At 37.3% G+C, this 27,024-nt stretch overlaps 1 protein-coding gene across 2 annotated transcripts in view; it reads right to left on the reverse strand.

Moving 5' to 3' along the window:
- Positions 1 to 20,439, reverse strand: part of LOC131434453 (frizzled-like) — a 263,786-nt gene extending 243,347 nt beyond the window's left edge. For both annotated transcript variants that reach the window (XR_009230336.1, XM_058601171.1), the window contains exon 1: positions 18,788 to 20,439. Coding sequence is in view for 1 of the 2 variants with exons in the window: in XM_058601171.1 (XP_058457154.1) it covers positions 18,788 to 19,453 (666 nt within the window). In the remaining variant the exon portion in view is untranslated. The remainder of the gene's footprint in view (positions 1 to 18,787) is intronic.
- Between the last annotated feature and the right edge of the window lie 6,585 nt (positions 20,440 to 27,024).

A 27,024-nucleotide genomic window follows, 5' to 3' on the forward strand; every position in this document is an offset into this window, starting at 1 on the left:
CATTTCGATTAAAGTGATAAAACAACCTAACCTTGAAACCTCCAGGCAATCCCGCAAGATGTTGAAGTTAGAAACGAATTACAACCGTCGGGTGGCACACATGTTTACTAATGCATTTCCTACATCATTGCTTGGTGAATCAACCCAGGCGTGTGTTAAAAACATAAGGAATAAAATTCTTGTATCATTATTAATTACGTCAATACTCAAGCCCTGAGCTCAAGTAGTACATGGAAACGCATGGTATTTAGTTCTAAGGGCATGTGATATATAATTTTAGAACTAAATACCATGCGTCTCCATCGGATGATGACAATTTTAAGGAGGCGCATGCTTTTCGAATGATTTATTTTTCAAAGTCTGATATTATACCCGTCCACATTTAAAAAAAAATACAGCAATGAACTCCTAAATGACTTATTTTTGATGTAAAATCTATAGTGGTACCAAAATTGTAAGTGCAATTAAAAAAAATCGAAATTTTTTTTTGACATGAAATACATTTTGAAAAATTCTGAAAAAAAATCAGAAAGGTTTTCCATAACTCCTAAAATATTCCTGATTTTTTACAATTTTTTTGCTAGAGTTTTTTGAAAAATTTAAATAAAATGCAAATCAGAAGAACCACTCTAACTCCACTAATATGGCAGTTAAAGGGTTAATATTTTGGGAAAATCATCATTTTTGTCCTGTTTGGGGGTATTGAATTTCATCTTTATTGGGAATTTTTCAACCGGTTTTCACATGTTAGGATGCAAATAAAAGGTTTTGACATTCTTCAAATAGTCCCCGAAAAGTTAATCCAGATCCGACACTCGGTTCCGGTGTTACTGCGTGATAAGAAAAAAAAAAGTTCAATTTCATGAGTATTTTTGCACAAGTGATGGCGAAACGATGTGCAATGTTTTATAAAATTTACTTGTAAATTCATGCAGTTGGCAGATCTTGTTAGTTGGTGGATATATGAATCTACTTTGGGACTACTAGTCCTTGGTTTCCGATTCTAAAACACCGATAATAGTGGAGTAAAACTCCAGAAACGGAACTTACTTCTGTTTTCCAGCAACGGTTAAAAAAAATTTCGCAAATCCTGATTCAAATTAAAGCTCTTATTCTTTCGGGAAATACTGTACAATATCATCCACATCCGACATATGGTTCCGAAACTATAGAGCGATGAGTATCAAAACTTTCAAACCGTCATACAAAATCACAATGCAAAACCGGTACGTCTGATACGGTAGCAGAAAACACCACCGCCTTACAGTACCATTGCATGGCTGGTGCTATGATCCTACGGACACTAAGAATACTTTCAGATAGGAGCTTGAACATACGACAACTGGCTTGTACGACCAGTTCCCTATGCATTGAATCGCCAATTCAGGACTGATTCATGCTTCATAACTGGGTAAATTTGCGAAAATTTGAGTCGTTGATGTAAAATAAAGTTTTAGTAATTGTATCACACGTAAAATACCGTTACCAATTGTATATTTATCCTGTATGGGAAACTAAAGTAAAGAATTTATATTCAAACTACTGTACAATACGCAAAAATTAAACAAAACGAAAATACTGATTTTGGGTGGAGTTTTAGTTGATAGTTGAATAACAATGTCTTTAGAATCAGTTGCTCAGATTTAGTCGGTATCATATCTCATAATCGTAGTTGAGATGACAAAGAAAAAGCGATGAATAATTTTTCGTACACATATTTCGAAGAATACGCGCCAAAACGCGAAGATTACCCGCTAAAATCGAGAGTTTCATGCGTTCATAATAAAGCTTGGGTTTCGGTAGAAAAAATGCACTTATTATTTAATGCAATATAATTGCGAGCCTTTCAAAGGACAATTAATATTCATAAATCAGAGAATGGCACTCTCAGGAACGCTTTAGCAAACTACTTCAACACAGCTCCGCAAATATAGACACCGAAAACACCCTGTCGCAGTTTTCACTCTAACCGGTGATTATGATTTATGTCACATGAACCAACTGAGCAGTGATAAGCGCTTCTTAATAAACCGGTTACACCATTCCGAAGCACGCCTCAATTCCCGGGTTGTTTATCTATTCTGATAAACAATACCCGGTCGGTGTTGGTACGTTTTCATTCCGCTTGCTGGAGCTGTGCTATTTGTAGGAAGTGTTTCAGCTTCACTTCATCGGTCTAAGGGATACAAGGAGCTACTGTTTCCTTAACGGCGGTAGCAAGTAGCGGCATCCATCGACGTGCCCCAAAACAAGTCCACTGCCCATACGTTAGATCCGCGTGGTTTCGTTTTTCATTATTCTACCGTTGCTGCCTCGAACCATCGCATCCAGCACCCCGAAACCGGCCGGCTTCTATGCCTCGAACCGTTTTCAGCTTGTTTGTTTATCTAATTCCGCGTATGCTTTGTGGTAGCGCGCGGCCCGGCCGCTTGTGATGGTGTCAACGATCAAAGGCCGCCTCGACTTTGACGACGCACCACATTCTCGATAAAGTCCTGAGTAGGCCGCATCACCATCATCACACAGACTCATATTGCCATAGTTGCAGCTACACTCACTGGACGCAATCTGTTTTCAGATGCTTATTCAGAACATGCCTTCCAGCACAGAACGAACGGTCGGGCGGTTCTCTATTCGGGCGGACTTCAAAGAGAACCATAGACCACCGCCGCAACCGACTGACGTTGCTCGGAACACCGCGGCCAAGCCGACCTTTGTTGTTAAGAAGCGGTTAGTGTGTGTGTGGGTATGTGTATGAATGTGCGCGCGTTGTTATCGGAAACATTTTCTCCAACCATAAAATTGTCGAGGTGCACAAATAATGAAAATCTTTTTAGTGCTGTGTTTACGTGTTCGAGTTTAATAAACATGTACGTCAAAATACTTCCATTTGTTGTGATTAGCATTAATACAGTGTCGAAACGATAACGGTTCGACTTTTCTCAACACTGGAATATTGTAATATTCTGTTGTTATTAGATATACTGTTAATACTGAACTAACGAACACATCAGTGTTTTCAACTTTTGCTCTCTAGCGATTGTCGGCAAGTTAGCCAACCTTCTGGCGAAGCTTCTTCATTTGATTAAGTACAAACTTCCTGGCGACAAGTTTTGACACTATTTTCCAATCTTTTTCAAACGGTTAAATGGTTTCAGTTGACAAGACATGTGTCATGAAATGTAACTCCATTCGTCAATGGCCAGAATTTTTCTGTTGAACGAATTTCCCGGCAATTTGGTGGGTTCATGTATTCGGGAACGAAATAAATTTTTGGTGACATAATATTCTATCGTTGATTTTGTGTGATGGCAAAACAAAAATCTAGCAAAAAGACAGTAGGTACTTGTGGCTTCAAGTTAAGGGTAGAAGTTGTTTTTGTAACATTCCTTCACGATTATTGCTCTGTTCATCGAAGCAGTTGTGACGAAAGGCAGCAACATTTTACCGTAACTACAAATAGCTTGTCAGACCATAGCTTTTTGCCTTTCTCATATAGAAAAGCATTGCAATCACTGTAAAAACCGACTTTTAAACGAAGAGCAGAATGTCGTTTACCATTCGACTCAGTTCGTCGACATTACAAAATGTCTGTGAATGTTTGTATGTATGTATGTGTGTATGAAACAAATAATGTCAATCAATTTTTTCAGGGATGGCTGAAGCAATTTTTACAAACTCTGATTCAAATAAAAGGTCTTATGGTCCCATGGACTTTTTTTTCCAGTTCCGGAATTACAGGGTAAGGGTATGTACCAAAAAATGGAAAAAGAAGAAAAATTCCACCGGTTCCACCGATTTTCACAAACCATGATTGTAAATAAAGCTTTCATTGTCTTAAAAGGTAATGTGCAATTTCATCCAGATCTAGTCAAAACTTTCAAACTGTCATACAAAATGACGGTACAAAACCGGTACGTGCTGGTACGGAAGAAGAAAACACCACCATCTATGCTCCGTTCACAGCGTGCTTCATTCAATTTCGTATAGCGTGCAGAACTACCACATTTAAATCTATATTCTTTCAGAAGAAAAATCTGTAAATATGTATCAGAAGATCAAAATTGACAAACTATATATGAAAATGATAAGAAATTAAAGCGCAATGAAATGTAAAAGTCATTGAATCGAATCTGAAAATGAGAGCTACTTTTTGTTTAGAAGTAGTGTTTAATGTGAAGTAGGGGCTGGGGTCCACTAGGAGATTGATAGTACCTATTAGCTCTCTTTGGACAGCACCATCCGAGATGTCGTGTGGAATTCGGCGGAAAAAAATGAACCAAGAATAGATCCACTGGGTTCTTGCTTCCATGTCGTAAAAGGCGACAATTGCAGCAGTTTCTTTTTCCTTTCAGTTATCAGATATTTTCAATGTTTCATTGCTGATTACTCTATTTTACTAAATTATCTCTTCATTCAACCTATCAATTTCCGTCTGGCTTCGGATAAAAGTTTTTTTGGAATATTTTCTTCTTCCATATTATTGATTGTCTTTCAGGATTATAAATTGAATGAGAGAAATCAACTATTGCGCAAATCCGTTGATATTACAAAGTTAATAACAGAGATAACATATATCGGTATATTGAATACATAGTAAAAAACGTGATTAATCCACCTAGCAGTGAGATGATACCTTTTTTTATCAATCCGCATGTGTTTTTTGCATGAATATTCTTCGGTGTTTAAGTTTTCATTACATTATTTTAATGACCGTCGTTTTAAGCGACAATTTGAGATTGTAATCACTCATTACTCTGTAATGTCGAAACTGCAAATACAATCGAATTTAAATCTAGAAGTGTGATAATCGATTAAACATGCCATGATATGTAAGTTCCACTTTAGAGTTTACGGTAATTTAAGGTACTTCCAGAGCCGATATTCAGGAACCAGCATAACCCAAACCGATTCGTATGGCCATATGAGAAATAAGTTGCAATATTTTTGAGTCCAACTTTAAAGCTTTTCGGGATTGTCATCTTCTATATCGCTTTGAATTTTAAAAATTCATCATCCTACAATTCCAGAATCGGAAGTCAGAATTGGATAAAATTGGATTTATTTTCATTTGAACTTTTGTTTCTGAAATTCGATTTGGCTTTTTTGAGAAAACGATTGAGCTTTGAGAAACGATTTTATACTGGAACCGGAATTCTAAAATCGGTATGGCCGAAGTCAGATAAATTCACCTGAATAGCTGTATAGTTTACATTTGTTTCAAAATATTTGAAAATCAGTGAAGACATCTTTGAGAAATCATAGCACGAATTAAATTTTTAGGTGCCTTCTGAATCGACAACTGAATACCACTAAAACTGAAAAAAGTTATTTTTTTTATCGACTATCCAAATCTGCTAACCCGATAAATCTGATTAATTTATGTGGAATAGACATTTTTATACTAATCATCCTGTATCCCCGAAACCGGAAGTTGGATTTGACTGAAGAGCAAGATGTTTTGAAGAATCTTGAAACTTTTCATTTGCATCTTAGATGATTCTTAGATTTCATTTGAATCTTAGATCGGTTCAGCCATCTACGAGAAGAATGAGTTACACAATTTTGATTTCGTTTCATATATCATCCTGTAGTTCCGGAACCAGAGGTCGGAACCAAACATAATTCAGGAACTTTGTTTGGGAGCATACGAATTTTCGTATGAATCTGAATTTGTAGAAACAAATTTTCAGAGAAAATTGAGTGAAATTATTTGTCACACACGCATTTGCTGATCTCGACGAACTGATTCGAATGGTATATGGATGTTATGTTCTTCCAGCATTTATTGCTGTAAGTAGTTTAAAACAATATAATTAAAAAAAAATCTGCCATCATCTGGTTTATATATGTCATATTCGAACGATTATATTGCCAAAAACGAGCCGTGCTAAAATCGGTCCGAGGCAAATTGTCATGAAAAAGGATGCTGTACACAGTCTTTTTGGTACTTAGAAACAATTGTATGTAACAGTATAAAAAATCGTGTTTTCCGTTGCTCCCAAGAATTGCTTTGTCATACAGCGCTCAAAACTCCTACTGCTGGAATAGGGGGAAAAGTCGTTTAGACAAAAATTTCGATATCTCCGTTAAAAATGGACGGATTTTAACAATCTATGGCTTGTTGGATAGCTATTACCTTGCGGAATCTAAGTTTGAAAACATATTCTGTTTTCAAGGTCAATTGTGACAGATACTGTCAAAAAACTGAAAATTTTGACATAAAACTTCGTATAACTCAAAAAGTAAACATCCGATCTCAAAACCATTCAATAGCGTTCTGGGTGACGGGGAGACCTTTCATTTGCGACTAGTTTGATCAAAATCGGTCCAGCCATCTCTTAGATCTCGACCTCTTAGTTGACAACACACATACAGACACACACACATACACACACACACACACAGACATTTGCTCAGTTCGTCGAGCTGAATCGATTGGTATATGACATTCGGCCCTCCGGGCCTCGGAAAATTTTTCGAAAGTTTGAGCGAATTCTATACCTATTTTTTATATATATAAAAAAAGGTAAAAAAGGTAAAAACACTTCATATTAATATTTCAAACAATAAATTAATATTTTTCTCGGTAGCCGGCTGTCCAGATCAACCAATATAATCAATTAATAATTTTAATAAACAAAAAAAATAATAAAGCGGATATAATACAGAATCAAGCCGCACGTGAAATCTGTTGACCTTTATTTGGTGATTTAAAATGATTTTATAACAACTTTTTAGAATATGTCAATGCAATGAATCAACTAAGGAGTGAATCGACAAGTAGTTAGCAACATTCAAACAGCTATTACTCTGAAATGGCTCAATTTTTTGCAGCGTGTTTTGCGGTGACATGTTTGTTTACATGTCAATAACACCTGCGTAATCGATTAGTTTCGGTACGGTTTATCGTTTCAATGATGAGTCGAATTGATCCGGAAACGCGAAAGAAAATTCTGCACACTTGGTGCTCAGAAAGTGGTGTCACGTACAAAGAAATTGCAAAACGGGTGAAAGTGCACCACACCAGTGTCAAAAATATTATCGAGAAGTTCGGTAAGACCCTTTCCATGAAGGATTTGCACCGATCCGGTAGGAAAACGGGTCCCAGCCAGCCCGGCCGGGACTTAAAAGTGGTTGAGTACATCAGGAAAAACCCATCGGCGTCGACGCGGGATTTGGCCAAGCAGTTCAACACCAGCATCGGGATGATTCAACGGATCAAAGTTCGGAACTCCCTGAAAACGTACAAGATACAGAAGGTGCCGAAAAAGTCCCTGGTACAGCAAGTTCAGGCCAAAACAAGAGCGCGAAAACTGTATAACCGGGTTCTATAGAATAAAGACGGATGCATCCTGATCGACGACGAAACCTACGCCAAGGAAGCGCTGCCCGGATCGCAATATTATACGAAATGGACGACGCTGACACCACGGTGGCGATGGAAAAGTTTGGGCAGAAGGTGTTGGTCTGGCAAGCAATTTGTACCTGTGGTTTGCGGTCGTCGATTTTCTTCACGAAGGGCACAATTAACGCCAAGGTGTACGAGGAAGAATGTTTTAAGAAGAGAATGCTGCCACTGTACAGAAAGCATAAGGCTTCTCCTCTCTTCTGGCAGGATTTGGCTTCAGCCCACTACGCCAACTCCGTTCTATAGTGGTTGTCAAAAATAATGTACACTTCGTTGAAAAGGACATCAATCCACCGAACTGCCCGGATCTTCGGCCAATTGAAAGGTATTGGGCAATTGCCAAGCGGCACTTTCGGAAGGAAGGTACAGTGTCCCAAAACATGCAGGAGTTCAAAAAAACTGAACTGCTGCCACCAGGAAAGTCACAAAAGTAACTGTGCAGAATTTAATGACGAATGGCAAGTCCAAAGTGCGAGTGTTTCACAGAAACTAGGATTTTCTTCAATATAATCAGTGAAATGCATAAAAATGTAATTTTTCTACAATATATCGAAAACTGATGTAAAAGTATGTTTTTTTTTTGCTTTTTTATTCAAAAATCAACGTTGCTAACTACTTTTCGATACACTCCATATTTTGTCTAAATCCTATTCACTCGTTTATTTTGTATCACGTAATTTCATTTATAAAAAATAGGGAAGTTTTTATTCTTTACGCGATAGTATTGCAAATTTTTCTTCAGTTTTCTCGAATAAGAGCTGTGAATCAAGACTTCCCGGGACTTCAATATTGGATATTGTTGAAACGTTCACTCGGAGAGTCAGTGAGCTTAGTGGTGCATCCGAGCATCTTGAAACCGGAACATACTGAGTCGCGCGAATAATACCAATACTGAAATTTTTACTAACAAATATCCTTCTCCCGTGACACTTGTGGAGTGCGCAGTAGTATATACGGCCTCTAGTAACAACAAATGTTGGACTAACATCCCTCTCCATTCCTTAGACTATCTACGGTCGGGCCTGGCCGGCGCCGGTACTGATCAATGAATTCTGGGATTACCAGAAGATGTACATTGAAGGATGATTTACCAGTCCCAGGTCGAATAATCTAGGAACTTCCTGTACAATTTCAGCTAATCCCGATCAGTAACGAAGTAGCAACCAGGGGTGGTCGCTCAAGCTCAAGTAGTGTTTAATGTGAAGTAATAAGCAATAATTTCTTTTCACTATCTTAAATTTCGACCAAGGCTACCATCTTTCCATTTTATCAGAAGAAATTTTAGAAAAAATAAAGAATAACGCTAGAATAATTGCAAGAAAAGTTAATATAGATAAACCATCATTACCAGATGGGATCATTTGTGGTGTTTACCATCTTGATATTCTCTTTTATTTAATTTGTACCCACTTGTTAGTATTATCACAAAATGATGATTTTCACCCACTTAGGCTAAAAAAAAAGTCTCATAGTCTCATAGGCTGCTATTGAATTTCATCCGGATCCGATTTCCGGTTCCAGATTAATAGGGCAAAGTGTGTTAAAAATTGCGCACGGTTATTTAGAACGATGGTACCAAAGGGAAAAATTCTAGATTTGGCTCATAATTGCTTTAATTTGTAGGTTATATTAGTTACTTACTAAACAAACCGACTTCGGTGATACTGGTTCCAAGTTCCCGGTTCCAGAAGTATCGAAAATAGTGGTCAAAAACTCTAAAACGAGACTCACTCAATCTTCTGAGAGATGATTTGATCGATTCTAACAAACTTAGGGTCAAATGAACCCATAGTTTCCTGTTGAATTTCATCCGGATCCGACTTCCGGTTCCGGAACTGTAGGACAAAGTGCGTTTAAAATTTCAAACCGTCATTTAGTACGACGATGCGAAATAAAGAAAAATTCTTATTAACTTGACATAACAGTTAACAAATTGAAAAGGTTATGTTAGTTTGTACCCAAAGCAAGTTATTATTTTATTCAAGTTTGAAAAAAAAAGTTCTCGACAGAATCTTCTGACGGTATTTTTAAAAACATAAGCAATATGAGAAAGGCATCATTACACCACTATGTGGATTAAAGAGGGTTTTTTGTACGATACCTTTTCTGACAACCCTCAAATGATTACTTTCTGTTGGTTTCGTTTCTTTCGGCACGTCAGAAAAGCCATTGCAGTACGATGCGAAACAAGTGTGTTGCAAAAAGCAATGTTTCGTTAAAAATAATGGCGATAATTGGAATTTGTGACATCCTCATCCGAATCTAATATTTACCATTTAAAGAGGTAAGTAGAGCAATATATGGCGATAGAAAGTCGTAACAATACGTTGGATTCGGCATAACGTCCCAATTAAGATTGAATAGTTTTTGACGGGTAGGGGACGGTTATAGCGTGATGGATGGATGGCAGCCCGCTTGGGTTCGATTCCCAATCCCACACATAGGATCGGAATTTTTTTCTGGATCGAAAAAACAAATGATTTTAAGTTTAAAACCTCTACAATCGAAAGAAAAAAAAATTTTGACGGGTCACCAAAACTGTATATGGTCGAACGTAGTCATGATGGAAATTGAGTTGCCTCATACATTAGGATCCATTTTGCTTAACGATATTGTATAGGATCTATTTTACATGACTAGTCTTATTTTGTTTCAGAGATGGGCCGTTTTGATGTAGGACTACGTTTCTGTTTTCTATTTAGGGATTAAATTTCAAAATACACAAAATAGGCCCGCACAAACAGTGGCCAGATTTTGAACACCTACAGCTCGACCAATTTCGAACAGATTTTCGATATCATTACACGTACTGCTTGAAAATATTTCTACGCATCGATTGGAGTAGATAATATTATATATCTTAGGTGACTACAATAACGAGCAATATCTTATTTTCTAACCTCGACGTGGCTAGTGCTACGATCTTATTGAAACTAAGAATCCTCCCAGGTCAGGGTTGTTCGAGCATAAGACGATTTACTTGTACTATCAGCGCTCCATACAATGAATCGCCAACCCGTGACATCAAAAAAGTGTCTCACCTCACAGTGAAAACTAAACATCGAGATCTAGTAAAAAACATTTTCAAATTTTTTTACGATCTTGTGTGACAAATGAATGACTGAATAGAATTCTGAATACAAAAACTTACCAATCATTGAGTTATGAGACACACTGATAGACAAACACTGAAGTTAGGGTTTTCGCTATGAATCAAAACCGTGATTTTTCAGATTCTTATGAAAAATGTACTTCTACACAAAATTAGTAAGACTTCGTAACGTACCAAGCAAAAACACTAAAACGCACAACTGTTCAATAAGCTGTTATTTCCGGCAACAGCATCGAATGTAGGAAATCACAGAAAATCTACTTTGTCAACACGAGCTTGAAATCACGACCCGTCTTTTTAGTGACAGTCAAGAGGAAAGTTAACTCAGGACCCAACTTCTTCCGAACAAGCCATTTCAAGTAGCACCGCCGAACATTGGATGTGGTAAAATCACAACTTGTGAGCTGGTGAAAATCTTTTTCCGCTTTGCACGGCGAATCTCATTGGAACGTTCTGCACTTTCATTTCATCGGATGAAACTTTTTCAATTACATTCCGACTCGGTTGCGAAGCCTTCTTCTACCATCTACCGAGGTGGTGTTAGAATAGAAAAAAGAACTGTCACGGCCGTACTGAGACGCCAACTGGGACCACTCAACGCCGGAACTCGGTAAGCAAAATGGGATAACATTCCAGGTCATGCGATTGTAAAACTTGCTTAGCTAGCAGCACGAAACAATATCCGCTATTAGTCGCAGGGAGATGAAAACCACCTGGATAAGTATTTTCCAGAAAGGAATGCCAGAAGCCAGGCCAGGTTAGATAACAACACGCGTGACATCGAACAATGACACATGGTGCTTTAGCGAATTTTGAATTCAGCAAAATTTCAACCCAATTCTGAACGGCATTTTACGCTTCATTAAGCGAAAATTCTTCCCGGAAGAGAAATTTTATCCTTTTTGCGATATGTCAATATTGGAATTTTCCTTTGCTGTACCTATGAGATAAAGGACTAATTAAAAATGAAAACATGAAACAGCTTTCATTGTGGCTTGACCCTCGTAAAAAATTATGACGCGGCTCCGGAAATTTTTTTTCCGTCAAATTCAACGGCTCCGAACAAAGCAAAGTCACGATCTCCATACTTCCGCCCGCAGCCACTCACCCGTGTGTCCCAGACGGGTAGATACTTTTCCGCGATTTTTTATTTATTCCTCTTGAAGTCGCTAGTCCCTTTCGTCGTCTGACTGTCATCAACCTAATTTCCATCGCAGTCATTGACACAGTTTGCCAAACCCCATCCGCACCGGAATGCTGTCTCCCTCCACAACGGTATAACCTGCAGCTTGTTGGGTTGGGTCGAAAGCATAGACACCAACAAAAAAGTATAGGACTAAGAGCTGCCTTCACCTCGAGTTACCACCAGTTTGTGCTTAATCTTGAACGAAACACAGGACATTTGCAACACGAAACTATTTCATTTCGTATCAGTAAATCTACGAGTCGCGACAATAACTTGCTTCTGTCGTCCATTTCACCGAGAATCCCCACGAGGATACGAAACACGACTTCGTATGAAAGCCTTCTTCCTTCCTGTGCCATTCTGCCGCTCCACACACAGAAGCGCGCGGAAGAATGTTCTATATTTTCACTTGAATGTGGTTCAGCGACACAAAAGGCGTTTATTTTCGATGTGGATCATGTGGAAACTGTTAAGGGATGGCGAAAATAAAATTCCTACAACACCGAAACCGGGCGGAATTCCGTTTTCTCTACGCTCGATTGGAACGGGGCTATCGTGTTTGTGTTTTGTTGTTCACTTTTTATTGTTTCCGCTCCCTTTTTGTTGTACAGCAAACATTGTCTACTCGGTTTGATGTCCTTGTCGTCGTTTTGTTGTCTGAGAAGATAATTCTGTTGATTTTTTCAAGTCTATTTGATGGTGTTTGTTCTTTTATTTTTACCTTTCTCATATAGAAAGGTTATGCAATCACTGTGAAAACCGACTATTGAACCGAGGCCCGGAGTGCCGGGTGTCATTCGACTCAGTTCGTCGAGTACGCAAAATGTTTGTGATTAGATTCAAATGAATGGTCTCATGGTCCTTCACAAAATTTCCTAATTTCATTTGTATTCGACTTTCGGTTCCGAAATTATGAGGTGATTAATGTAAAAATTCCAATGTGAATTTACTTACTTGCTTTTCTCAGAGATGGCTTGACCGATTTCAACAAACTTTTATTCAAATGAATGGTCTTATGGTCCCACACAAAACTTCTGCATTTAATTTGGATCCAACTTCCGGTTCCTGAATTATAGAGTAAACTTTGTAAAACAATCTTATACCATCACTTAGAGGGGCGAAACAAACAACGAAAAAAAAATTCGATAGTCATTATCAGTAGACGGTCGAACAAACTGATTTCAGTTATCCTGGTTCCCAGTTTCCGATTCCGGAGGCACAGGAAATAGTGGTAATATTTTCTAAAATGGATCTCACTTACTTTACTCAGTGGTGGTTTGACCAATTCTCACAAACTTATGTTTTTATGGATGGTCCTGTGGTCTCATATGGAATTCCAGAATTTCATCCGGATCCGAAATGTGGTTCCGGAATTATAGGGTAAAGTGTGTTAAAAATTTTGCACCTTCACGCGGGCGAAACAGAAAACGAGAAAAAATTCTAAATCGGCCGAAAAACTACTCCAATTGGTAGTCATTATCAGTAAACGGTCAACTAAACCGATTCCAGTTAATCTATCAATAAACGAAGAATTCATTTTAAAGAATACCACAGTATGTTTGATATGAGAAAGGCATCATTACACCACTAGGTGGATTCAAACAGGTTTTTTGTTCCTTTAGATCAAAACTACCACAAAGATATTTTGCAATTTGTTACCACACTTTTTGCTTTGGGTTATTGAGACGATGCCATTCATTTCAAAGGACCAGAGCATGTTAGCGTGGTTTTATTTTAGTACTGCTTTCTTTTTCAATGGCAATCTGCAAACAAGCAGTTCAATTAAAGCACAATAGGACGAAAGATTTCAAATGTGTCGGTGCCATTCTATTGATCTAACCAAGTGCACATGAAATACCACATTTGAACCAAACCACCATCAATCCTAATCCACCCTAACTATTTTACACTAAATTTGTTTTCATGTGTTGCTTGCATGCAAATATTTTCATAGTGTTTCACTTCAGAATGCGATATGCAGCGACTCAAGTTCACACTATGGCTTTATCAGTCAGTCAGATAAAAGCTATAAAAATATTTTTCTAATAAATCGTATTTCTGCAATAAAAACAGGAATACTCTTGAATATTCAAGAGTAATTTTTTGTCGTGAATACGACTTACTTTACAATGGGGCGCCTTTTCAAAATGTACGCTCTGAGAGAGTGATAAGTTTTTGATCGTGAACATCTCGAATAATAACGAATCAAGAATAACGAATCGAAGAATAACGAATCAACATAATTTTTGCTACATGTCATCGGAAATATGATCACAATTTTATGGTAAAATTTTCAGTTGTGTGACATAATCTCAAATAATTCAAAATTAAACTTTTCTGAAATGTTTGGTATAAACAAGTATCAATGAGTATCATTCATGAGGCGCGTTTGCCTTTCTCGTATTTTTAAAGCTCATAGCTCAGTGATCTGTGAAAGGATTTATATAATTTAACTACCAATAGAATCGAAATTTTTCAACTTAAACGTGTATAGAAACAGCATTGAAGTATTTCAATAGTACACTATTGAAAAACCTGTCTCATTTGACCCATGTTACCACCAGCCAATCAAAACGCATTCTGAGGAAGAGAACAAAATATCTGCTGCTGTACAAAAAATCGTTCGAGGAAATTGTTCCGAACAGTGTTTAATGTCGTAGAGCATTACGCAATTTGACACTTCTTAATGCTGGAAACGAATTCCTAAAGCATATTGATAGTTTCTTTCAAAAAATTATGCAAATCCGAAATGAAATAATCGACATTAAAATTCTATATGCTGCTATTTTTATAGCCGTTAGGACCGCCCATTAGTGAAAAAGCTACAGACGAAATCACGTAAAAAGAAACCTCTTAACAAAAATTGGATCAGTTGGATCAGTTGCCACTGCGAGCAGATGTTTTGTCTGTCGCTTGCAAAGCTAGTTTCGCTTCCGACAAGAGCGATTACGTCACAGCTGCCAGTTGTTTGCATTGGTGAAAAAACAACGAAAAGGGAACAACGCTGGAGAGCATCACACAGAATCAGCCGTTCTAATGGCTCTAAAAGTTTTCTAAAGAACTTTTAGGATTTCCTCTTCGCAAATCGAAGGTAAAAATCCTCAGTTTAATGCCAATCTAGAACTGTTTGATTAGATTTGTGCACTTTTCGCCGTGTGAAATTCACAGTAATCGAGATCAAGTGAAGCCTTCTTTGTTTTTGCGAAAAATGTGGAAAATCAACTAATTGATATTGGGAAGTGTTAAGGGACATGTCACTTGTTTTCGTATTCACGACATCCAGTTATGTCTCTGACATTACCCACCCGCCTTTTATTGTCCCAGTTTCCAAGCTTATCAAAGTCAACGAGCGAATGTGAGAAAATTACATTTGATCAAAGCAATCCTATCAGAGCATTCAATCGATTTGTATCGCTTCTCGTGACGTATGCTACCTGTTAGCAACCTTCCCTTGGCATGTTTCGTGTGAGACAGAAACAGTAGCTATAATTTCGTTTATATTTATAGATTTTAGTACATGTTTAGCAGGTAAAATGAGACACTGCTCGCTATTGATAAAAAAAAGGCTTTGCTTTGCTTTAAATCAAGCAATCATCAAGTAGCAATTCTCATGTAGAGGCGCTTCGAGCAGCCCAGTAATCCCTTATGGCTCTTGCGTTCGAGCTTTCATACAATGGTAATTCATGCGTGCAAAGTCGTGCGCAACGGTGGTTTTAACGGATTTTTACTTGTATGCTTTACACAGCTTTTTTGAAAAAGTTTGTACTAGCTTGGATGTCTGTTCTCTGTGCTTGAATGTCTGTTCTCTGTGTTTAAATCTTGCACTGCTTGTTCGGTAGGCAAACGATTTAATTCTTTAATTGCCCGATGTTTCGGCCGTTTTTGATGACCTTTTTCAAGGGAAACTGTAAAGTTGTGTTTTTATTATTGTCAAAAAGAAGGTACAAAAATGTTACATAAATACAAAATACTACAATCATATTTTAAACTCACTTTAGTCAATTCGTTTTTGTCTAGTCATTTATGAGCGGTGACCACAGTTTGCCTGGTCACAACTAAGGAAAATTTTTTTTTTGCAAAATTAAACAGCATTTTATGAAAAGTCGAAAAATATTTCAAAAAATCTGTTTTAATCCACCTAGTCGTATTATGGTGCCTTTCTCATGTTATCCATATTTTCTTAAATGTCACTAGACGATTCTTCGAAAATGTTTTATTTTTTTTATAACTTGAATATAAAACTAAAAATTTTACTTGGAAATAAACTAACATAAAAATTTCAGTTTTCAATCAGATATTAGTTAATTTTTTTTGCATTTTTTGCATCGATGCTCTAATTGACGGATAAAAATTTTGAACACACTTAACACTCTAGTTACGGAACCGGAAGTCGGATCCAGATGAAATTCAATAGCAACCTATCAGACCATAAGAAGTTTGCCTAACGTTTCAGTATGAGAAATGCAAAAACCGACTCTGGGACTCGAAAAATAAAAACAAATCAGATATTTTAGAGCAAAAATGACGACAAGACACCGACAGATAATTGAAAGTACAAAACCAGTGCAATCCACTTCACCAGTGTTTTTCAAATGAATGAATGACAAGACAAGATGCACAACTTGAAACACTTGAATAAAAATAGTCAGCTATACTAATATATTCGCATAAAAAACCGCATAATCTTAAAATAGCATAAAAAGCTGTAGTGTTTGAGTGTAGTAGCCTTCAAAAAGCAAAGTCTTGGCATTACATTTTTTCTGTTGAATTGGGCCTTTCTATTTCAACAGACTTCGCAGCCGATTCTTAGCGTACTACGATCCTACTGACACTATGAATCCTTCCAGGTCGGGGCTCGAACATATGACAACTGGCTTGGGAAACCAGCGCCGTGCGCATTGCTCCGCCAACCCAGGTAGTAACTTTCAAACGAACCTTAAATTGTTGAAATCGGTAAAGCCACCTCAGAAAAAAATGAGGAAATGAGAATGTTCGATGGTTCCGATTAAACGTCGACGTTTCCAGCAATGCTATATCCCTTCTATTGAGAAAGGCTGAAGCTTTTCTGAAGTACTAAAAGTGCAATTGGCTATTTTTACAATGAGTGAAATTTCCATGAAATTGCGAAATCAAATTTCTAGTATCGAAAGGCCAAAAGTTTGTTCAAAGAGGGTTGAGAACGCGTTGAAGACTAATCACACCCAGGACGGCCATTATCATAAACTGACTTTCGACCGGCCAAACAAAGGAATACTATTCGAGTGTTACCAAACAAGGAATACTATTTGAGTGTTATGCGTCATTTGCGAATAGCTTCGTAGGAAGAGGCCGAAATTAAGGGCCGACAACTCTTGGTTTTTGCACCACGATATTGCAGCGTCGCATACTGCATTGATTCTTCTTGATTTTTTCGCCAAAAAATCTGTTAATATCGTTCCGCAACCATCGTATTCGCCTGATTTAGCTCCGTTGGACTTCTAGCTATTCAGTAAACTCAAACGACCGCTCTGAGGAAACCGTTTTGAATCAATTGAAGATATCAAACGTGAATCGCTAGGTCTAATCCTGGAAATTGACTTTATGACTTTAACAACTGTTTTGAGGATTGGAAAAAAACGTTGGCACAATTAGTTTGGGGGGAGGGGGGTGATTGACTACACAGTATGTTTTATCGGCTGTGTAACTTGTGGGCAATTACTTAATGTGTCTATTGGTGTACAACTCAACATTTCTTTTGTGTCGTTGGAGCAGTTGTTTGCCCATGGAAAAACGGAGTTCGACGTTCCTTGTCTCCCATTCATACGGCACCCAATTGCCTACATTTTCGGATCATTCCCACTGCTTTCAAACGTTTGCAAATGGCTGGCAGAGTAACTTTGAGTGATTTTACAAGTTCTTCTTGCCTTTGCGACGGGTCTTGATCGAGCAATACCAGAGCCATTGTGGTGTTTGCATTGTAATATCAGGTGTACAACTTTACTTTTGCCGTTTCCCGATAGGTGGCTGTACCGGCTGACTTCCATCTATTCCGTTCGATGGCACACGGCCTGGCAGATCAACATTTTCAATCCTTCGAAAAGTTGGAAAATTGAATTGCTTCATGGATAGCGTCAAAAGAGGGGGAGGAAACTTGATACACCTGATAGGATTGTAATTTTTATAACTCGACTGCCGTGTTTCTCAGCGATCTCTACGCTCGATTAGTCGGCTTCAACCTAGGTTCTACCGTACTACATTCGGACTCCGTGAACTTATAACAGCATGTATCCGAGCATTTTCCAAAGTTAAGCATCTATTCGAATTTGGTGAACCATGGGCATAAGTTTGCACAAAAACCATCAAGTGTTTCAATTTTTTAAATTGACTGTTTGTGTTATTTATTAAGACTTATTTGTTAGATGAATTGTTTTAACAAATAAACAAAACTCTACACTTGCGAAGCTGATGACGGTGATGTATCAAATGTATGTTGTAGACATAAGATTCCGAAGGAAATGGTGTTTTGCAATACTATGCATTTTTTTTGTTGCTGTTTGGGTTCGTTCCTAAAAAAACATCGTCCCATTCGTTGTAGATTATCACCTATTCATGCTACACAATCCTTTTCCAACGGGCTAAGGTAAGTTAATTATGATTTGCCACCGCTTCTGGACTACACTTTTTGCGAGTCATCAGATAGTCCAATGGATGGATGGCTGGAGCCGTACACTTGGATTTTGCATGGCTTCTCTGTCACCACACTAACGGGTAGGTAAATATGATCCCTAAGAGTGTTTTGCCCCATTGGACAGGACTGGTCGATCCGCACTGATGACAGAGAAGCACTTTCGAGGATTACAAGTACTCAGGCCTCAGACATGATACAAAAGAAAAGTGAAAGCAGAATGTAGTTTCTGTTTTATTTTTGTTATTGCTTAGGTTAACAACTTTACATGGTATTCTTCTCTATGTTCACACCAAATAACAGAGAATGAAATAGAACAATAGAAATCTGGCGAAGGTGAGACAGGATTCGAACATTCGTGTAAAAATGCAAACAAGTAGGTTTTATAATTGTGCTACAACCATGTCAACCTACCTTTCCACCTACGATCAGCTGATATCCCATGATCGTTGGGGCTTTTAACTGAACCGGACAGATGAATCCGAGGTCCCGATGGCTGGTGGCAATATTGCCAATGGCACCGGAGTGAACGTTCTTCCGGGGTGCGTGCGGTTTGGTGGCATGCATGGAACTCGTTGGCATCGGGGTACTATCCGAAGAGTTGTTCTGCGAAACGCACAACTCTTTGCCATCTTCGGGAAACTTGCTGCATTCCAGGTTTTCCGGCCACTGGAAGTCAAATGTTCGCATTATCGTTTCACAAACGCGGGCACTCTCGCATAAGCTACGACACGGCGGTATCGGGTAGTTGAGAATTGTGCAGACAGGTGCATACAAAGTACACAGGAAGAATTTCAGATCGGGACTGCAGTCGATTTTGACCAGGGGAATAAACTGATGAACTTCGAGGGCTGCCTCTTCCTGCTTCGTATGCCCTATCAGGTTAGGCATGATGGTTTTGTTGTACTGGATATCGGTACAAAATGGTATGGTGATCGGTTCACAGCGATTGTGATGCTGAAAGTCATCCGAGTTTAAGCTGGAAATCTCATGGCCTCCGAAGGAATCCTGCTGCTGAATGGACAACCCAAAATTTGCATAACCCATCAGCAGAACAATACACCTTAACTTCAAACACATTTTCCCCTTTTTTTATTTATTAATCAATTCCCTGAAGCCAAATCTTCATACACTCTTTTGTATGGCTCTCAACTTTATAACACTTCACACACCTCTTCGGTGTTATTATTTTACCACTCACACATTCACCGAACGTTTACGCTAAATGCAATAAACAATACATAAAATATGCTACGATTCTCAACACAAACACCGTTAAAACCACTCTTGCGATAGGCTTCTTGTACGGCCGCCACCGATGGTGATGTTGTTGCTGTTGCTACTTTCCACACTGGTCGTATATTTTTAGAAGCACCCGCTCACTTACACCAACACAACGCACCTAATTTATAACATTCTGCTCTTCTTCGCACTTCAGTGCAATAAAACCTGATCTTTTCTCTCGCCAGACCATTCACCCCTACAGCCTACTTCGTCCAACACTACTCTTACAGCGTTCTCAGCGTAGAATCGGCTTTCGAACGAATCCTTTGATCAGCATGTTGACGTACAACAGATGTGATGACATGCTGTTTGTATCACAACTATGAACTGATCGCGAGTTTGGCTCAATTTTCGCGATAAAAGTCATGCATGACCGATGCAATTGATGACCGGTGTAATAGTTTTTCATTCAATATCTTATTAGAAACGTGATTGATGACATCCAATCGTAACACCGAACGGAAATACGCACTACCGATATCGAAAGCGTCCGAAATACAACTAAAGACAAGTGGCAGACAGTCAAGCAGCGAGTGATTGTCTACCAGATGCATGCAAACAAGGCTGTGTTCGTCTGCTTTTGGTCGAAAGTTGCGGTCGGCTGTTTATGCTCCGGTCTTCCTGTCGGAGAAGCGTTCTACTGCGCGAGACGGTTATTTTCCGTTTTTAATGAATGTGTGTGTATGGTACCGACCAGAGTTGTAAACAATGATTAGCAGAGGAGTGAAGAAATGCGCAACGAGGCAAACTAGTCTGGAAAAATGAGAACGAACGATGAACTAACCGCGAGGAACGTCAAACGTTAAATTAAAAGCTTCATGCAAGTTGATCACACTTGCTGGTGTGTCACGGAGAATGAAATCGAAACCAGGAATGCCAAAAAATTTTAATGGAGAGTACCGTAAATCTATATTCGACATTCGATTGTCACTTTGTATTCATAGCCCATACATGTATAATCATAAGCGAGATCATTTTGTAAAACATAACTTTTCAGAGGAATGATTGAAAACTGGACAATTATGTCTACAAAAAAGAAATATAAGAGGTTTTCGTTGTGGTTTATAAGCTGACAAATATGCACACTCTATTCGACAAAATGGCAACTCTGATTGCGAGCTTGCATGGTAACTCGAGTATCGTTTATAGTAGCATGGACAGGAACCTAAATGTGTCCCAGATGAATTAGTGCAGTTTTGTTCGTCTTCAAACAACAAGAACAGCCCTATGGATTGCTATATACGATGTGATGTATTGTTTACGTTTTGTTTTAGATTCGTCAGTGCAGAGCAGTTCAAATTGACTTCCGGTGAAACTCTCAACGGGTGAGCACGTTGCATCGTGTTAGTCCGGGGAAAATTCGAGTATTTCGCAAGAAAGAAAGGATTTTCAGCCGTACTTTGACGATTCGACGCAGCCACACAGCGAGATTTTCGCTTGTAGTCAAGTGAAAAGAAAGTCCACTGGACTATAAACGAAAATTAACTGGCAATATAGCCTTAGTTGCTGTGCCATCAATTCGGCGTCATCTCAAGTGAGGTGACGCCAACCAGAAAGGAAGAAGAAGAAGAAGAAGAGCAGTTCAAATTGAACTGCTTACTGCAAACTTAAACAGTTCAATTTGAACCGCTAAGCAGTTATTGCTATTTGCAACACATTTGTAATAATTTCCTGACGTGCCGAACGAAAACTAGTTTCGGCTAATACTGGCCGATTCAGATGATCATTTTTTTTAATTTGATGGGCAACTAAACGTTTTGTTGTTTTGAACAATCGGGATTTTTCTGCGTGTACCAATCGATTACAAACACTGGATAACACGCAGAACAAGTTGGGTGGGTAATGCTACAGTCATAACAGGGGGACGTGAATACAAATTAAACTGACATGCTTCTTTGGCACTTCTGAATAATCTCGTATTAGTAGTGTAACGAAAAAGTTTGTACTAGCTTGGATGTCTGTTCTCTGTGCCCGTACTAAAGAATGACTTACTGACGACATATTTCTACTATATAATAAAATAACACGAAAAACATAGTTTTTTTTTGTAGATTTAAATAGTAGAGATAAATTTTGAGTAATCCAATGTTATAAATCTTAAAGATATAATAAAAAAAAATATATTTATATATATATATATATATATATATATATATATATATATATATATATATATATATATATATATATATTTTTTTTTTTTTAATTCTACAATTCTATTACAGCACTTCCGTCACTCAACCGTTATCGAAAGTCGTTCACAGTCGTTCGTATTTGTCTTTCCCTCCATACCTAGCGTCTTGTTTTTTTTTTCCCTATAATCTTACCTGCTCATTTCTCGTTCCTACAATCATACTAATAATCGTTTGAAGTGTATTGTTATTTAAACCAAAATTCGTTAAGAGTTTTTTAAAGTCATTTGCTAATTATTGTTGGGCACATCATATTTCGAATTTATTTCGTGGACTTATTCGCAAAAATTTACTTGATTTTATTCAATTTGTCAGAAACTGTAGCAAAGTTAATATTATATAATTTTTTTGTTCAGTGTACATATTCACGAAAAATCATTCACATCTTTATTCTTTATTTGAGGTTGACAATCAAATTGTCAACTAAGAACTTTTTTTTGCTGTGCGAATTTATTATTAGTAAGTTACCCAGCGTAATTTTTTTGTGGTAAATTCAGTTATTATATAGGCTGATTCACTACAATTAACATCGGTTGAGTCTGTTTTGCCATCATTTAAGTTAATTTTTGAATTCTGGAACTGAATTCAAGAGCGAAATTTGAAATCTGAGACAGGTTCAGAATTCAGTTGCAAAATTCAGGTTAGGAATATAGGTCAAGAAATCAAGTCAATTTAGTTCTAGAATTATGGAATTGAACTCATTTTCAGAATCCAGTTTCCAAATTTTGTTCTAGAACTAAATTCTAATTTTGAATTCCAAACCGTAATAAAGGAACTGAATTCAGCTCCAGAATCCAAGTTCCGTATTTACTTATAGCAAGCTGGTTCTGAATTCAAGAAATAAAATCTGAAACTAAATTTGGGAATGAAATTCTTAAACTAAATTAAGAAGTTAATTCTAAAAATCAGGTTCAAAATTCAGAACATATATTTAGTTCCAGAATCCAGGTCGAAAATTCATACCCTGGTTGATATCCTTAATCAGAATTTGGGATTCGAATCCAGAACATAAATTGAAGAACTAAGATCAGTTCCAGAATCTAGTCAAGAAATCAGTTTCAAAATTAAGAGCTAGGAGTCAGAGTCATAGTTTTTAATCCATAGAGCTGGAAGTTTTATATGGGCGATCTATAGTATAACTAAATCTGAAACAAACGTATCCCCAACCTAGTTCGAATACGTTTGTTTCAGATTTAGTTCAGTTTTCTAGTTTTACTTATTCGAACAGTTCTACTGTCAAATTTTAAACCGTAGCCGCTCTATTTTCGTCGTGAATACGACTTACTTTACTATTGGGCGCCTTATCAAAATTAACCCTGTACAAGAATATCTCTTGATGTACTTAAGGAGCAAGACTCTTTGCACGTGTATGAGTAATGCTAACAATGTGTGCGTAAAAACAAATTCCGGCGCTTCTTTTCCTGATTCAACTCAATAAATCTTCAATTAGGTTGAAAAATAAACCAATCGGTTCATAATGCTTAAAATTGCAATTCAGGAAAAGTGAAAATCTTATTCTAAAACTCGACCGTTTTCCTTAAAACTGCTGGAGAAAAATTATTTCAGTTTCAGCTTACTTCCACTGACACATTTGATTAGCAACAAAAACATTCCTATATGGATTTCCTCTTGCAGAAATTATTGCAATATAAAGATTTACGTACCTTCTATAAGTAAACCCGCAAAATAAGAACCTTTCATTTAACACACAAAAGGCAATGGATATGGAATGTTGTCGTAAAACTATTTATTTTTCCGAAAAACTGCTTTTGTAACAGAAAATATTTGGTTTTGTTTATCCTGTGTAGGGCAAACTAATACAAATGCATTGAAGCAGTGTTGCTAACTTTTTTATTATGGAATTAAAATCTACATTCATAATATGTAAGCAATTTACCACCAAACGTTGGTGAAAAATTGATCGAAACTAATATATCATTCAAAATGTCAGGCTTAACATTCATTTGAGAATAAATTATTTTGGAAAAAGATTATTTGAAACTCAATCGTGCAATCCACTTTGCTAAACTCGGTGCACTGCATATGTATTCTAAAACTTTTGGAAATAACGAGGAAAATTCATCTCACTTGCTTACTTTTTTCGCACCCAGACGACGGTTTTGAGGTCGTCAAGCACATATCAGTTCCGATTATTTACTAGACGAGTATAAAAGGTGAATTTTGATGGAAAATCTTTCATTTCTTCTAATGCTTCAAACGGAACTGGATATTGAGGTGAGGTTCTCCAACCAACATCAGTAAAAACAAACCAAGTATAAAGCTTGAAACGCTCAGGTCTTGCTTTCATTTGGACTTCGATCGTCGGGAGCAGCAGTCGCCAGTCATGAGAGCAGACTTTTAGCGTGGTACAAAACCTCAAACGCTCAGGTCGTGCTCTAATTTGGACTTCAAACGTCGGGAGGAGAATTAAGTTTCAAAATTTTGTTTCAGGAATCTAGTTCCAGAATACAGGTTTAGAATTCTGAACCTGCATGTTGCAAAAAATTAAATTGCAATTGAATTCTAAGCCTGTTCTAAGTTCTGAATTTAGTTCTTGAACTCAGGTCCAGTCCCTAATTCCTGAATTTTTGGAGTCGATTCTTTTTAGAACCATTAACATATTCCCAAAGAACTATGCTAAATTTTACTTTACTATACTATACACGGTCCTTTTTCCAACTAGTTGGAGTTCGTAGTTGTTGAAGGAACTTTCTATTAATATGCTATATAAAATGCATAGCACCGACTCAGTTTAGGTGCATTGTGTTAAATTCTAGTAGTGAAGAAAAAAATGAAAGCTTTTGTCGATTATCGAAGATTTGGCAATTGATGAACAGTTCGCACAATTTTGCTAATCTCCTTTGCAATACCCACAAATTCTAACAACTATAAATAAGAACATCTTCAGAATATTGCCTTAATGCTTGAAAGTACAAAATCAGAATAATCCGCGATTCCAGTATTTTTCAATTTAAGCCCTAAAAGAAGAACGCGAATTCGTTTCGCATCAAGTGTAAATATATAAGCTGGATACACTTGGCCTGCCATCTGTGATTCACTAGCAATAAAGAGTTTTCGTCCAGAAAGCTTCGAGCAATGAGAACGTTTCTCAAGTTCACATAAAGAGGGACAGGAACATAATACTTACCGAATAAATAAAACTAAAATTTTTATTAATCTTTTGCTACAACAATACTTTTCTCATACACGCATATATCAATGTGGAATTCCGCAACACAGATGAATTTCGTTATGCTAGTTTGTTGAAAAGTAGGCTATCACAGAAATCTAAAACATTGATGATAATAGAGACGATCGAAACATCTAGTCGAACAACTATTGATTCCCTTGAGAAATTCATTTACATACAATTTATGTTCAGGTATGTTTTTTCCATTATTCCATTATTTCATTTTCCATTATTCCATGAGTTCAAGTGTCAAGTGTACGACACTTTTAAAAAATCATTTATCATTTTCTTTATATTTTCTTATAGTAAAACATTTGAAGAATTTTCCGTGAAATTTTCAAGCCTATTGGAACGAAACTCTGGAAGTTATGGACCTTTATCTATGGCTATCTCAGTCTACGAAGAAGCAAGAGCTCGGCGCATAGGCCCAAGATTTTTACTTCGATCGACTTTAAAACTTGACAAAACATTCTTGAAATGTTTCATTATAATAAATTATAAAAGACAAAATATGATTTTTTGTAAATGTTATACCCTACGGGCTCCCTGGAGTAAAAATTGTTTCCTTCGATTTTATAGACAATAAACTTTAAACGCGTTTTCTCGCAAGCAGGGTTTTGAAGTCCGTGTCCATCGTCATTCAAAAACTACTGCACCCATTTTATTTTCAAATTATGCACACACTTTCTACATATAAAAAACCAGACCCCAACTTTTTCCTTTTCCTTGTTTGTTACTTTGGGGAGGTTTAACCGCTACAAAATGGCGGATTTTTTCGTAAAAAATCGTAGTTTTCACTTGGAACAACCACCAAAAATTAAAAAAAAATTATAAAATCAAACAGAAACGTTGGGGTCTAGAAAAACTTCTTCTCTAACTATGCTGTGTTCATTTGTTCACTTCTGATTAGTCTGCATTGAAATACAGTGGACACCGCAAATCATGATTTTTAGGAAGCATCCTCAAAAATATCTCTTCACCGACTTATTTCTCAATATTGTTCCATGTAAAAATTACAAAATGTTGTTCGAATGATGCTTTTTATCATGCAAAGCATTTGAATTTATTTTATTAAACGATAGTATCCCCTCTTTTCACATGTTGGTACCGACTTGAGCCTATTAAAATCGGTTCATATATTCATATGAAATGGTTTTAGACTACTTTGAACTTCGAATTTCAAGGGCTTCTGGAATCGCGTGTCAAGGAACCGTGTGATCAATAGACGTCTATTGACGTCTGCGGATGAAATTCAGTAGCGATTAATGGAAAAGAATGTCCTTCCTGTTGAATCGGAGAAAAATAAATTTAGTTGCCTTTAAATAACCGGTGTGAATATCATTTGATACCGCAACTTCCGAAGCATTTGAAACCGCGTGTCGAGAAACCACGTGATCAAAGGACTTTGTGCATATGCATCAACCATAAACAATATACACAATTTAGTTCAGATTTATTTGAAAGAATATTTTTTCTTTAGCGTTTTTATTCAAAATAAGAATTTATGTATCAATGTATTATCCATTATTGCATCCGGTTAGCAAAGCAATAAGGTGTTCATTGTTCTAGATTCTGCTTCGTGTTGACTGTTACGTCTGTTGAAAGCAGAAGGGCAAGCTCCACAACAAAATGTAACGCCAGGACTGTTTCTCAAAACAGAAAATTTGCGTTAAAATTTAATGTCTCCCATCAGTCTTCAAATCGGTGTTGCTACCCAATTATAGCATCATTATAAATCACAGTTTTGCGAGCCTGAATGGCACAATCTCCGGTTGAAACGATTCCCCGATTACTATAATCTGCACCAGACAATCGAATAATCAAAAGGCAGTGAACAGCAAAGATACTATTAAAAAAAACTGGCATCGTTCGTAAGGAATGTTCAGTCTCAATCCGTCGAGATAGTTTGCCTTTGTTTCGACCCTCGGTTGCATTTTATTTATCCCTTTTCAACCACCGCCTGTCCTGCGGGGAAAAATATTCCG

Source organism: Malaya genurostris, chromosome 3 (genome assembly GCF_030247185.1).
Source record: "Malaya genurostris strain Urasoe2022 chromosome 3, Malgen_1.1, whole genome shotgun sequence".
Lineage (NCBI taxonomy): Eukaryota > Metazoa > Arthropoda > Insecta > Diptera > Culicidae > Malaya > Malaya genurostris.